Source organism: Harpia harpyja, chromosome Z, assembly GCF_026419915.1.
Source record: "Harpia harpyja isolate bHarHar1 chromosome Z, bHarHar1 primary haplotype, whole genome shotgun sequence".
In the NCBI taxonomy this organism is placed as follows: domain Eukaryota; kingdom Metazoa; phylum Chordata; class Aves; order Accipitriformes; family Accipitridae; genus Harpia; species Harpia harpyja.
In genome coordinates this window covers 66,914,068-66,926,609 of record NC_068969.1, presented here as the reverse complement: position 1 = coordinate 66,926,609, position 12,542 = coordinate 66,914,068, and the positions used below count along the sequence as shown (strand labels likewise).

Here is a 12,542-nt window from a genome sequence, read left to right as displayed (position 1 = left end):
TTAGCCTTTAGAAGGCTGCAGTACTTCTGTGCATATTGAAAAGCAAAATTTCTCACACCTGGGAAATTTACGTTAAAACTGGTTGGTCAGTAGACAGCAGCTGACTGGGTCTTTGGATGACCATGTTTCAAAATAGGATGGAATAAAACATAACATACAACCAGGTCCAAAATGTCATAGCTGATCCGCCCTGAATCTATATTTAATACTACTAAATTCTAGTAACATTCTTCTAACATAGCTTTTTGAGTGTAACTTCCTGGTGTTTTAAAAAAAAGCAAACAGAAAATAAAGAAGTTTTTCATACAGCCTCAAACACCCCAAAAATTATCTATTAACTATTACCCAGTTAATTATCACCCAAGTTAAAATCTTTACATCCATCACATAACTTGTGGCAGCTGATGGAGCAGAATAAAAACAGTAGTAACTTGACATGCTGTAGGGACCTACTTCAAAGAAGCAACACGTTTTGTCAGCGTGTTTCAGATGTACTCAATGGCAGCAGAAACCTACTGAGGCCTCTTAATGGCTAATGCTCTCTTTTCAGCTCCACTGCCCAGTCCTGCTTTGGCTCAGAGCATCCTAAAGTAAGCACTGTAAGGAAATATTCCATTAACCTATGAAGCCTATGGTTCAAGTGTGCATATCTGGCTTCTCTACCTAAATGACATATGGAAAATGCCTTCACTCATTCTTCACTTTCTGATGACAGAAAGCATGATGAATTACTATTTGGATGTGTGCTGGTTTTGGCTGGGGTAGAGTTAATTTTCTTCACAGTAGCTGGTATGGGTCTATGCTTTGGATTTGTGCTGGAAACAGCGTTGATAACACAGGGATGTTTTAAGTTACTGTTGAGCAGTGCTTACACAGCATCAAGGCCTCTTCTGCTTCTCACACCACCCCACTAGCGAGTGGGCTGGGCGTGCACAAGAAGTTGGGAGGAGACACAGCTGGGACAGCTGACCCAACTGACCAAAGCGATATTCCAGACCGGATGATGTCATGCTCAGCATATAAAGCCGGGGGAAGAAGAAGGAAGGGGGGGATGTTCAGGAGGTATGGCATTTGTCTTCCCAAGTAACCGCTCCACGTGGTGGAGCCCTGCTTTGCTGGAGATGGCTGAACACCTGCCTGCCGATGGGAAGTAGTGACTGAATTCCTTGTTTTGCTTTGCTTGCACATGCAGTTTTTGTTTTGCCTATTAACTGTCTCTATCTCAACCCATGAGTTTTCTCACTTTTACCCTTCTGATTCTCTTCCCCATCCCACTGTGAGGGGAATGAGCGAGCGGCTGTGTGGTGCTTAGTTGCCAGCTGGGGTTAAACCACGACAGGAAGACAGGAGACAAAAAGGGCTGAAACATTGTCATTGCTCAACAGGATTGGTGCAAGTACAGGCTGATCAGGAGAAAGTTATGATAAGCTCGAATACACACAGCAAAAGTAGTCCTCAAAAAGGCTGATAGGAATAGGGAAAAAATTCATCACTGAACTTACTCTAAAATGTTTTAAGTTTAAAAGGCATTGGTAACACAGTGAAATCTGTCATATTTTCATGGAGCTGAAGACATATGCCCAAATCATTATTTTAGGATGAGGAGAAAAAAAAAAAGATTTTTCAAACCTCAGTCTTTGAATAGCAATAAGATATTCTGAACGAAACTCATCATGAGTCAGTCACCTAGCATTTTAAGGTGAAAGCGTTAAAAGTTTGAAACATCTATAATTAACTAAAGACAAGGAAACATGAGACAGCCTAAGTAAGTTGAGAACATATGGAGAACGTGACCTGAATTTCTTGAACTGGAGAGTATGTCTCCAACACTGTCCTGCAGAATTCCTTAGGCGAGGGTGGAGTAGGAGGACAAAGGGGAAAAAATTGTCAACAAATATAAACACCACCATTTTCTGTCTTCTTCTTCACTAGGACTTATTGTCAAGGCACGTTATTTCATGACAACACCACCAGAAGGAAATATATCCTTAAAATCATCTACATTATTATCTTTATCCACTGCTAAAAAAGAGACCGGTTATCATAACTCAGTTTTCCTTACGTAAAATATAGCTCTGACCACAGAGGAAAAGAGATAGGGAGAAAGAATTGACTGAAATCACAACTCAACAGTAACCATAATAATAGAGCATTTGAAATTGTACAGTAATTGTCTAGATTAGTGATAGGATGGGATAGTTTCTTACACAAAGTTCATACCAGTGCTCACATTATGGTAGTTTTTACTGTCATCTCTACATGAGCTGCAATGGTATCCATTAAAATTGGATACAGTGCTTTCAAAATAGGTTCCACCCATTACAAAGAAAATATGGGCGAAGAAAGGGTATAAAGTTCCCCAGAACTTCCAGAAACGAAGGCCAAATCTAGGTGGGGGTCACAGGGATGCACTGGTTTTCAAGTTACTGCACTTTCCCCAGAAAGGCAGCTATCTTAATTCAAGTGACAATGATTTATCCATAAAATAAAACCAAAAGGTTTCGTAACACAAAGATCTCCTCAAACATTATTCATTACATAACTTTCATTCACCTTGAATCCAGGAAAAGCCAGTCAACTGCCCTTCCAAAAAGAAAAGAGGTTTTTGACCCCCAAAATCTCAAAAAATCTTGGCAAGACAGAAGATCTATTCACAGCTATACTTTTATCTTTTGAACTCTTTACAACCAATTTACAAGCAGCATGAAAACAGAATTTGAATCCTAAAGTACCAGGCGTTATGTAACAGTGGATCATTATTTAAATTACCAGGTTTGTACACTGATAGTTAACTCTGTCTTTTTTCCTAGTCTGATCCTTAGCGAAATTATTCAGCCTTCAGATCAAGACATTGTATGTCATTTACAGAATCACTCAATACTGACCAAGTTAATGAAGACTTTGATTAAAAACATAATATACAAGTGCCACTCCCTAAAAAATCTTTGTTATTAATTTTTGGTAAGTAATATGAGCAATAAGCTTTAAAACATGCCATGATCCTTAAAAGAAATATAAAAATAAGAAATTCATAAACACTCCAAAATCAAACATCAAAAGCATGTGTTATTTAGTTACCCATGGTAACAAAAGCAAAACTTTCATACCTGCACCTGGAATGATAGCCAACTTCGTTTCAACTAGGCCCATTTTAGCAGAAGAGGCTAAAAAACAGAATGTAAATGAGTTCTTACTATAATCTGTAAGAAAAAACTTTGCAAAGTATGTAATAATGACCTACAAGAGTGTTAGTTTATTACATTTCCTCCATAAAGAACAATAAATCACTTAAAAACCTTTTGTTTATGAAAATCTTTAAATAGATTAAACTGATCTGCCTTCAGTAAAAGATCCAACTACTCCCATCAAGGCAAGCTCTGTACCTTATTAATTTTCACACAGCAAGTAAGCAATTACAGTGAGTAACAGAGGCTTATTTGCAAAATGTAAAATACTAAAAGAAAAAGACTTATTATTTAACATCTTAAAATGGGGTAGAATTCCGTATCTAATTATTATGAATTCTTTAGCTGACAGAATATTCTCTAAGGGTCAAACAGCTTTACATGCCCTAAGTTAGTTACCCACAACTGTTCAGAACCCAGTTTCCATTTACTTTCCAACAAATGGCTTTACAGTTCTGACAGCTGGATAGGTCAGGGTTCTTCTTTTCAAGTGCTGTTGTCACTTTTCTTTTATAACAGCTTAATTGCTTGTGTAATAATACTCTCACTAACAACTTTTGCTTTTCCCTGTAACCTGTTTAGACAAAATCAAATCTCCATCTACAATACTTCAAACACAGAAGAGTAGAATACTTTAATCACTAAATAAAATATCAAAACAACTATATAACCCTTCTAGCAATACTGATAAAATGAAGGTCATAACAATAAAATAAAATGTGTAACAAAAACAAGCCAGCTATCAGCAGTTAAGTTGTTTGAAATTAAACATTAGCAAGTACTTAGACAGGTTTCTACTAAATCCCCTTAAAATAATTGGTTATAAATAATGTCAAATACAAAATAAGTTTTATAAGATTGTTGCCAAAACAAGGATTAGTCAAGCCATCTGCAACACTAATAATCCTATGTTATATAAACAGGATTCAGACCTACCTGCCACTCTTATATCACAGGCTAACGCAAGTTCTAGGCCACCACCTAATGCTGTTCCATCTATTGCAGCAATAGTAGGTACCGGCAGATTAGCTGAAAAAAAAAAGTTCCAATTTATACCAGTCTCATAAAGAACAACTCTGAAACACCATTTGCTTATATTTTGTTCAAAGTACAGTCACACTATAGGAAAAGAGTTTCATAAAACAAAGCAGGACTAAAAACTGATTGCTCAGCAAGCCTTTGGAAAAAAATTTGACCCTCCCTCTAATCGCTCTGTGGCTGAATAGGTTCGCAAGCCTTTTTCTCCAGCTTCTGCTCACTTTTGCCAGAAATCTAACCAGTAAACTCCAAAAATATACATAGCAGAACTAGGCAAACAATAGAACAGGAATACTTAAAAAAGGCACACACACAAACAGTCCCAGCTGAAATACAGATGTCTTATCATAATCATCTCTGATCATAGCTGGAAGCTCTCTGTGTCTTAATAGTCCCAGACATGGGTGGTGTGGCCACCACTACTGCCCCTTTCCTCCTGTAAAGCAGCAGCTAACAGCTCAATGGAATGTGGGAAAGTTGTCAGCCTGATGAACAGATGCACATGCTGCCAATACAGGACAGGTAGCAGGGCTCCAGAGGCCTGTGATTTATCATCAGTGTTCTGACACGGGGAAGGCATTTAAACATTCAGCTTCAGGTACTGCTCTTCACCTACAACAAGTTTAAGTTCTCTTTCTCCCTCTTCACCAAGAACTCGAAGAAGTTCAATGAAAAATGTGGTTTTTACTTGAGAAATAAACTTGTGTATTACAGCTTTATCTTTAACGTAACATTTCCCACAAGCTATCAATAATTTTAAACTATACTCAAACAATATTTCAGTAGTACATTTTTGATACTAACGTTTTAAAGATAATCTAAAGCAATTCATTAGCTGAACACTTGGGTGTACAGCTTGTTGAAATGTTAAACCAACTCGACAGCAATACTTTTTTCTGCAGATCTTAAAAAAATATTTTCTTTGTTTTAATGTTTCAACTACTTGAATTCAATGACCAGTTCATTCAGTCTTAGTTGGAAATTGAAAAAGAAAAAAACCTGCTGCCAAAATATAAATGAAAATTAGGTGCTCGAGAATGTTCTCTCCTTTTAAAATCTAGAAGGGTAATGTGACCAAAAATGATTAATTTAATGTATTAATTACAAATAATACTTCCTTTCTTTAGTGAACTTGTTAGTTCTAAATTTAGAGGTTGTGCTACCTAGCTTACCTTTTTCCTTTCTGACAGATAGACTTTAGGTAACTTCAATTTTTAAAAAAATCAATTAAATGTTAATGTGTATCAGCATGAATAAATCTGTGTACAAACAGGTAGTCTCTCACTGGGTGACAAAACAAAATATCAAATTAAATGGAAGGCTATTTTTAGCTGCAAATCGACAACTAATGAAAATCCAATTGTCTTTAAGAAAAGAACAAAAATTTACCAATGTTTTTCAAGATTATAACAGATGCTTTAAACCAAAGCCGCTTAGTTGCTGGTTTAGATTGTGATTAAAAGTGATTATCTTAATCAATTACAATGGCAAAAGAGACTACTGATTACTGTCTGCAACATCAAGCACTTGCAGTCACTTAAAAGAGCCCAAGGTATCCATTACATTTTTCATCTACAACAGAAGGCATAGGAGACAGAGGAACAGAAGTAAAATCTGCTGTTTCTCTATTTACTTTTTCTTCGTATATGGGAAGGCAAGAAGAGAAGACAACTCTCACTTCCAGCAGGGCCAGAGTGCTGACTGAAAATCATAACCCTGTGACCATAACTAATGTGCCAAACAGTCTTGCAATCCAAGTTCAAGGCTAATACAGCTAGCATTTCTCTTAAAGTAATCTGCCTTTGCCATAGGTAAATGAAAACTAATTTGCCTGAACATAAAGGCATGGTCATTATTAACTGTAGTTTCCAGCAGTTACTGTCTGCATGTATGTTCCATTTCTCAGAGACTAGCAAACAGGGTCTGGAGTACTATTTACATAGCTTTTGCAGTACTCCAAGGCAGATTACTTTCCCTATGATAAGTAACTTCCAGATTTAGCTATGGTACAATTCAAGTAGACTATTACACATGGAAATTAAACTTATAGAAAGAATATTATAAAACAGCTTGGTTTCAAGAATTACAGCCAGCATTCCTATCAAGAAATACTAAAATTCATAATTAAAAGGGAGAAAAAGCAGTTTGATACCGTAAGTTCAAATCATCACTTCCCAAGGATATTAATTTTAAAGGGTGACGAGACATGGAAGTTGACAATGAAAGAAAGGCAAAATACAAATTCTTTACAATAGCCCTGTGCATAGCTATCAAAAGAATTGAAGAAATTAATCCTTTTAACATGTTCTTGTGAAGCATCGGAAAAAGCAATACAGAAATCAATTAGCAATTGCTCTGGATTGTAAACTGAGTTTCCAAATTACTAGAACTTAGTACCAAGGGCAAAGCTTCTTGGAATATTCACATTTTGTAGTGCAAGAGGCACTTGCTCATGTTTATCTGCATAATTTTAAGACACAACTGCCAAAACTGTTCAGCTCAGAACAAAACCAGAGATGATGTTTCACAAATCATGCCCTGTAGACTTAACTGAGTTGTACGCCCTCAAATTTTAAGAACAATAAATTACATAAATAGACAGGTCAACCTCCACAATGATTCTACATGGCAAGGCTCATTTTCTATGAGTGACAGAAAAAAAACTATATAAAGCTTTGCCAAGAAGCCCAGTGCTTTTACTCTCTAACATTCCACATTTAAGTAACAGATAGAAATTTCAGGCAATTGTTGTACTACTAATCATTAGTGCTAGATTCTAGATCTTATACGGGTTTATCAATGTGCAATCATGAGCTGCATAGTAAAGTCCACAAAAGGAATTAGAAATGTATAAAAGAAACAAAATAATTAAACTAGATTAGAGTGTACAACACACAGACAAGAGTAGACCATGTATATACACAGATTAATGTTGTTAGAAGTAGTTAAAAAAAAGACTAAGTAATAAGCAGTATTAAACTGTAGTCAGAGAATTGCACTGAACTACTGTAGTGCATCTAAGTGTGGAATATGAAGGACACTAAATAATAAGCCAGTTCACACAATGAATTCATAAAGGATTACTTCACACATCTGTTGTATTGTAAAACATGCTGCACATTCTGCAGATAAACTTCCATTCTGCATATAAAAGAAGCGTCCCAAGCAAAAGCCAATACTCATGTCCTAATATAACATCCATGCTTAATGATATTACAGAAAAGGAAGGTTCTAAGTACAGTAAAGAAAAAGAAGGGCCCATTTCAGTATATGTTAGTCCTACATCAGCAATAGATCCAGATATAAGACAAAACCACATTTCTATATTTGAGATCACAGGAGTAGAAACAGAGTTTGACTAGCCGAAGAGAAGGCAAACATGAACAAGCAGATCAAAATAATTTTTATGTATTAACTTACTTAAGGAATAATCTGTTAGGACAGAAGGCAGTACAACCTGTATAAACATATTGGCTATTCAAGATATGATACAGGTGGAATGACCAACAGGCAAACTGAAGAAATAAGAAATCAACAGCATGCAAAAAACTTCAACAGAAACTAAACATAATAACATGATACAGCTAATTAAGTCCAATAAACCCATAAAAAGCTCAGACAAAAGTTAGAAAAATATAATATCCAGCAATATAAAGAAATGAGCCTATTTCCTACTCTGTAGTAACTGTGGATCTTCAGCTCAACTTCAGGAATGCATTCCTGGTAAATATGTATGTTACATGTAGTATTAGATTAGGCTGACGAGCAGCATCTTGTAGTCTCGGGATGCCTCCTTATTTCCTGTGACTCTCCATTACTGAAAGACGTAAAGAGTAAAGCAAGCTAAACTCTCCTAAAATTTTGTCACCAGTATAGAATGTTACAGGAGGAGGACTTTGCATTTAAGCACATAAAACCATGTGTAATGTGTGGGAAGCAATCTCAAAGAATCACAACTGTTTTGAAGGAGGTAATTGTTATTTCATCTTTACATGACTTTCCACATGTCCACGGCTGGTGACTAACAAGGGATTTCCTTTCTGCTTAGAGTTGATTATATGATGAAAGACCAGCATATGAATACAGGCACCAGGTCTGGAGGATTCGACCAAGAAATAGTTTCTCAGATGTGTGTCACAAAGCCCACACAGCTGATTCATATATTGTGGACACTGACATTCCCCAAATAGAAAGCAGAAGTTGCCTGGATTCTATTGACCTGAATCATATGTGACTATTTAGTCCTCTGACTAATTTGTTTTAAAAGTTCTTATAAAATTACAGATATGTAAGATAGTATCTGAGAGGAAACTGAATTACACTTAGTATTTTCTTAGCAACTACCAAGCAGCCTTTTCCTATTCTTGCACAGCCTCACTTTCTCGCTATTGACAATGAAATGGTCTGATCAACTAGGAAAAACCTACTTTCTGCAAATATTGAGGAAGAAGGAAGGAAGAAGTATGAGGAACGAATAAATAAATAGAGTAAAAACAAAATGGCAACAATTTGTATATGAAAGTAGTCTTGCCTTTATGAAACATTACGTACAATAGATTTTACATAACAGGCAATAAGCACATTCTTTAGACAGTGTCCAAGGGCTCAAAGGAAGACCTATCACTATTACCAGTCCCTTAATGAGAGTTCCTGAAACAGGCAGAGAAGAATAATATGGTTATCCAGAATTCCAGACTTTGTGATTTCTGTTCCTGGTCAACTTACATCAACTTGTCCAGATTGATTAACTTAAAATACATGACACACATAAAAAAGAGTTACTGATTTAGAATGTATCAAACCCAGGGAGACCGACCTCTGAAGAGTACTTTGCTTGCCAAGTAAATTTATACCTGTAGTATTTTCTGTTAGCAACTGTACCACATATTCGTACAAAAAGGAGAAACATTCTCGAGCTAGGCACAAAATTTTGAGATCTAGGCTGTTCACATGCCAATGAGCTTTCTATGAGAACTATACATTTGTAGCTTGAGAGCAGTTTCAAACAATCAACCTGAAGAACACCTGTAGTAGTCCTTCCTATAGCTAGGATATACGAGCCATCATTAAAGAACTGGAAGTCCAGCAGACTTAGAATTCAGTTTCTCTTAAACAACTGCACTGTGACTGCAGCAACAGTTGCAGTTCATGATTCCCTTGAATCAGAAAAGAAAACTCCATGGAAACCCATTCAATCCCTAAAGATGAACAAGTTATATACTGTCCCTTAGATATAATTAACTTTTATCTTTTAAGTACTCTTTTATAGATTAGGACAAGTATTTTCAATTCAACTAACCACAGCGGTCAGAATTTGGTACTTAGGAACATTCACACAAAGTCCCACTTTAAAGCGTGCCTTCTCAAGCATTTGATATGAAACACTAAAATGAAAGACAGTCACCTTAACTCCCCTCGCTATTCTTCTGTTGTCCTCCTATACCTGGACAATGTTGAAAAAAGTCTTTATTGTTCATTTTTCTTCTTATTTCAGTGACCTCTGGCAATCAATCTTCAGAAGGAACAGTTATTCAGATGTAAATCAGAATCTAGTCACTACCTTTAGCACCTGCTGAACCAGATTCACAAGCCTGACTTGTCTTCAATTATCAACAGACAGCCAATGGTCTAGGAAGAATTCTTGTTTCCCAGTACTGACAGAATAGAAAGCAGTGAGAGTACTCCCCTCAAAAACTGTAAGTCTCCAACTAAGGTAGCAGTAGCAAGAGAATTCAAATTTACATGACAGCACAACTGAGTTCCCACAGAATGGAGAAATAGATTGTCCAAGCTATTTATTCCACACGTGCATTTCTGATTATTTGACAAATACAGTTGATTAGTGCACGGTGTACGAGGACAAGCAAATTCAGGGGGCATTTCTAACAGCTCATTTTTCCTTTTGAATAATGGATTTCATAAAACATAAAGCAAGGAGGATGAATTGTCTAAAAATATCCTGCATACTTTATTACATGGATTACTGGAAGAAAGTATGTTATAAATTGAGGGATATACAAAAAGTTCCACAATTCATTATCTAACTCAAGCAGATTAAGAAAGCATGGCAAATATCTGCCTACATATGCCTGCAGCACATGAGAATCCTTTAAATCACAGAATGGCTGAGGTTGGAAGAGAACTCTGGAGGTCACCTTGTCCAACCCCTCTGTTAACGCAGCATCACCTGCAGCAGGCTGCTCAAGCTCAAGACCAGGTGGCTTCTGAAGATCTCCAGGAAGGAGACCTCCTTGGGTAATCTGTGCCAGTGATCAGTCACCCTCACATTAAGTAAATGTTTCCTGATGGTCAGGAAGAACCTCCCATGTTCCAGTTTGTTCCCATTGCCTCTGGTCCTGTCACTGGACACCACTGGAGATAGCCTAGCTTCATCTTAACACCCTCCCCTTTAGGTATCTATATATATCGACGAGATCATCTCCTGAGCCTTCTCTTTTCCAGGCTGAACAGTCCAAGCTTGCACAACCTTTCCTCATAGGAGAGATGCTCCAGTCCATTCATCATCTTGATGGCCCTTCACTGGACTCTTTTCAGTAGCTCCATCTCTCTCTTGTACTGGAGAGCCCAGAACTGGGCACAGTACTCCAGCAGTGGCCTCACCAGTGCTGAGGAGAGGAGAAGGATCACCTCCCTCTACCTACTGACAACACTCCTCCTAATGCAGACCAGGATACCATTAGCCGCCTTTGCCACAAGGGCACAGTGCTGTCTCATGTTCATCTTGGTGTCCACCAGGACCTGCAGGGCCTTTTCTGCAAAGATGCTTTCAGATCATTAGCACCCAGCATGTTCTGGCACATGGGGTTGTTTCTCCCCAGGTGCAGAACTTTGCACTTTCCTTTGTTGAACTTAATGAGGTTCCTGTAAGCCCATTTCTCCAGCTTGCTGAGGTCCCTCTGAATGATGGCACAACCCTCTGATGCATCAGCCACTCCTTCTGTGTTTATATTATCAGCCAACTAAACTCTGTCCCATCATCCAGATCACCAATAATGTTGAACAGGACCAAACCCAGTACTGGCCCCTGGGGTACACACCCACTAGCTAGGGGCCTCCAAGCAGACTTCATGCTGCTGATGACCAGCCTCTGGACCCATCCATTCAGCCAATTTTCAATCCACCTCACTGTTTGCATGTCCAGTCCACACTCATCAGTTACTCTATAAGAATTGTACAGACTAGGTAGAAAATATCCACTACTCTTCCCTCATCTACCAAACTAGTCATTTCATCATAGGCTACAAGGCTGGTCAAGCATGATTTCGCTTTTGTGAATCCATGCTGACTACACCTGATGACGTTCTTGTCCTTCATGTGCCCAGAAATAGTTTCCAGGATTAGCTGTACCAGCACCTGTCCAAGGACAAATTTTAATTTACAGGTAAGAAAGCTCCCTCTCTGTTTCTTAGTACATTTATTTAAAAGTAGTAACAATAATGGAGCCTTCAAACTAATAAAAAGAGTGGTCACATGCCCCCAAAATGTCTAAACACAACTAAAGACGTATTTGTAGAATCCATAATTGATGGGTCAGCCATTAGGAAAGCAAGAACAAAGAAACATAAGTCACATCATAGAGTGAAAATGTCAAATAAAGAATTATAAATTTGGGGTTTATTATTACAAAACAATGTACTTATTTACATTCTGTTTATCTTCAGTGAATATTTCAACTAACAATAGCTTAAAACCACATAATACTGCAAAGTCTGTGGGCTGATTCCTACACCAACCGTGTTGAAAGAAAGGTTCAAGATCTGTTACTTTACAAAGTTTCTTTATTAACCCAAAATCTGCAAGTTTTCCAGTTACAAGTTACGAAAGAGTTTTCAAAAGGCCACAGATGTAAATAGGAATTTTGAATCAGCATTAGTATTTGTTGAAAACTACATGCTAGCTTGCTATAATAACTGGGAATGGATTTTTGTTTTAAAATAATTAAGTTTGTACCTAAATATTCATACCTTGTAACTCAGAATAGACTTCTCTTCCACCTGCTCACTATCCAGACTTTTGATCTGTCTTGGTGATGTTGCTCTTGAGTGTAAAATTAAGATATTTCCCTTCAAAAAAATAAAAGTGCATAAACTATGCACCTTGAGTGGCAAGTAGAGGTAGTCCATTGGCAATTACGATAACAGAAATATTCTTTACATTAGGAACATAATTTAATCATAAATTATGATTAAATCACATTTAATGACTAATTTTATGATTAAATCACATTTAATCATAAAATTACACTTTCACATAACTTATGTCATAGGAAATCAGAAAAATAATTGCAATGCAATACTA

The 12,542-nt window shown here is 37.1% G+C and overlaps 1 protein-coding gene across 2 annotated transcripts in view; it reads right to left on the bottom strand.

Moving 5' to 3' along the window:
- AUH (AU RNA binding methylglutaconyl-CoA hydratase) overlaps nt 1-12,542 on the bottom strand; it is a 116,865-nt gene that overhangs the window by 60,045 nt on the left and 44,278 nt on the right. For both annotated transcript variants that reach the window (XM_052775906.1, XM_052775907.1), the window contains exons 5-6: nt 4,122-4,214; nt 3,108-3,164 (exon numbers count right to left, since the gene is read on the bottom strand). In XM_052775906.1, the coding sequence (XP_052631866.1) occupies nt 3,108-3,164; nt 4,122-4,214 (150 nt within the window). The remainder of the gene's footprint in view (nt 1-3,107; nt 3,165-4,121; nt 4,215-12,542) is intronic.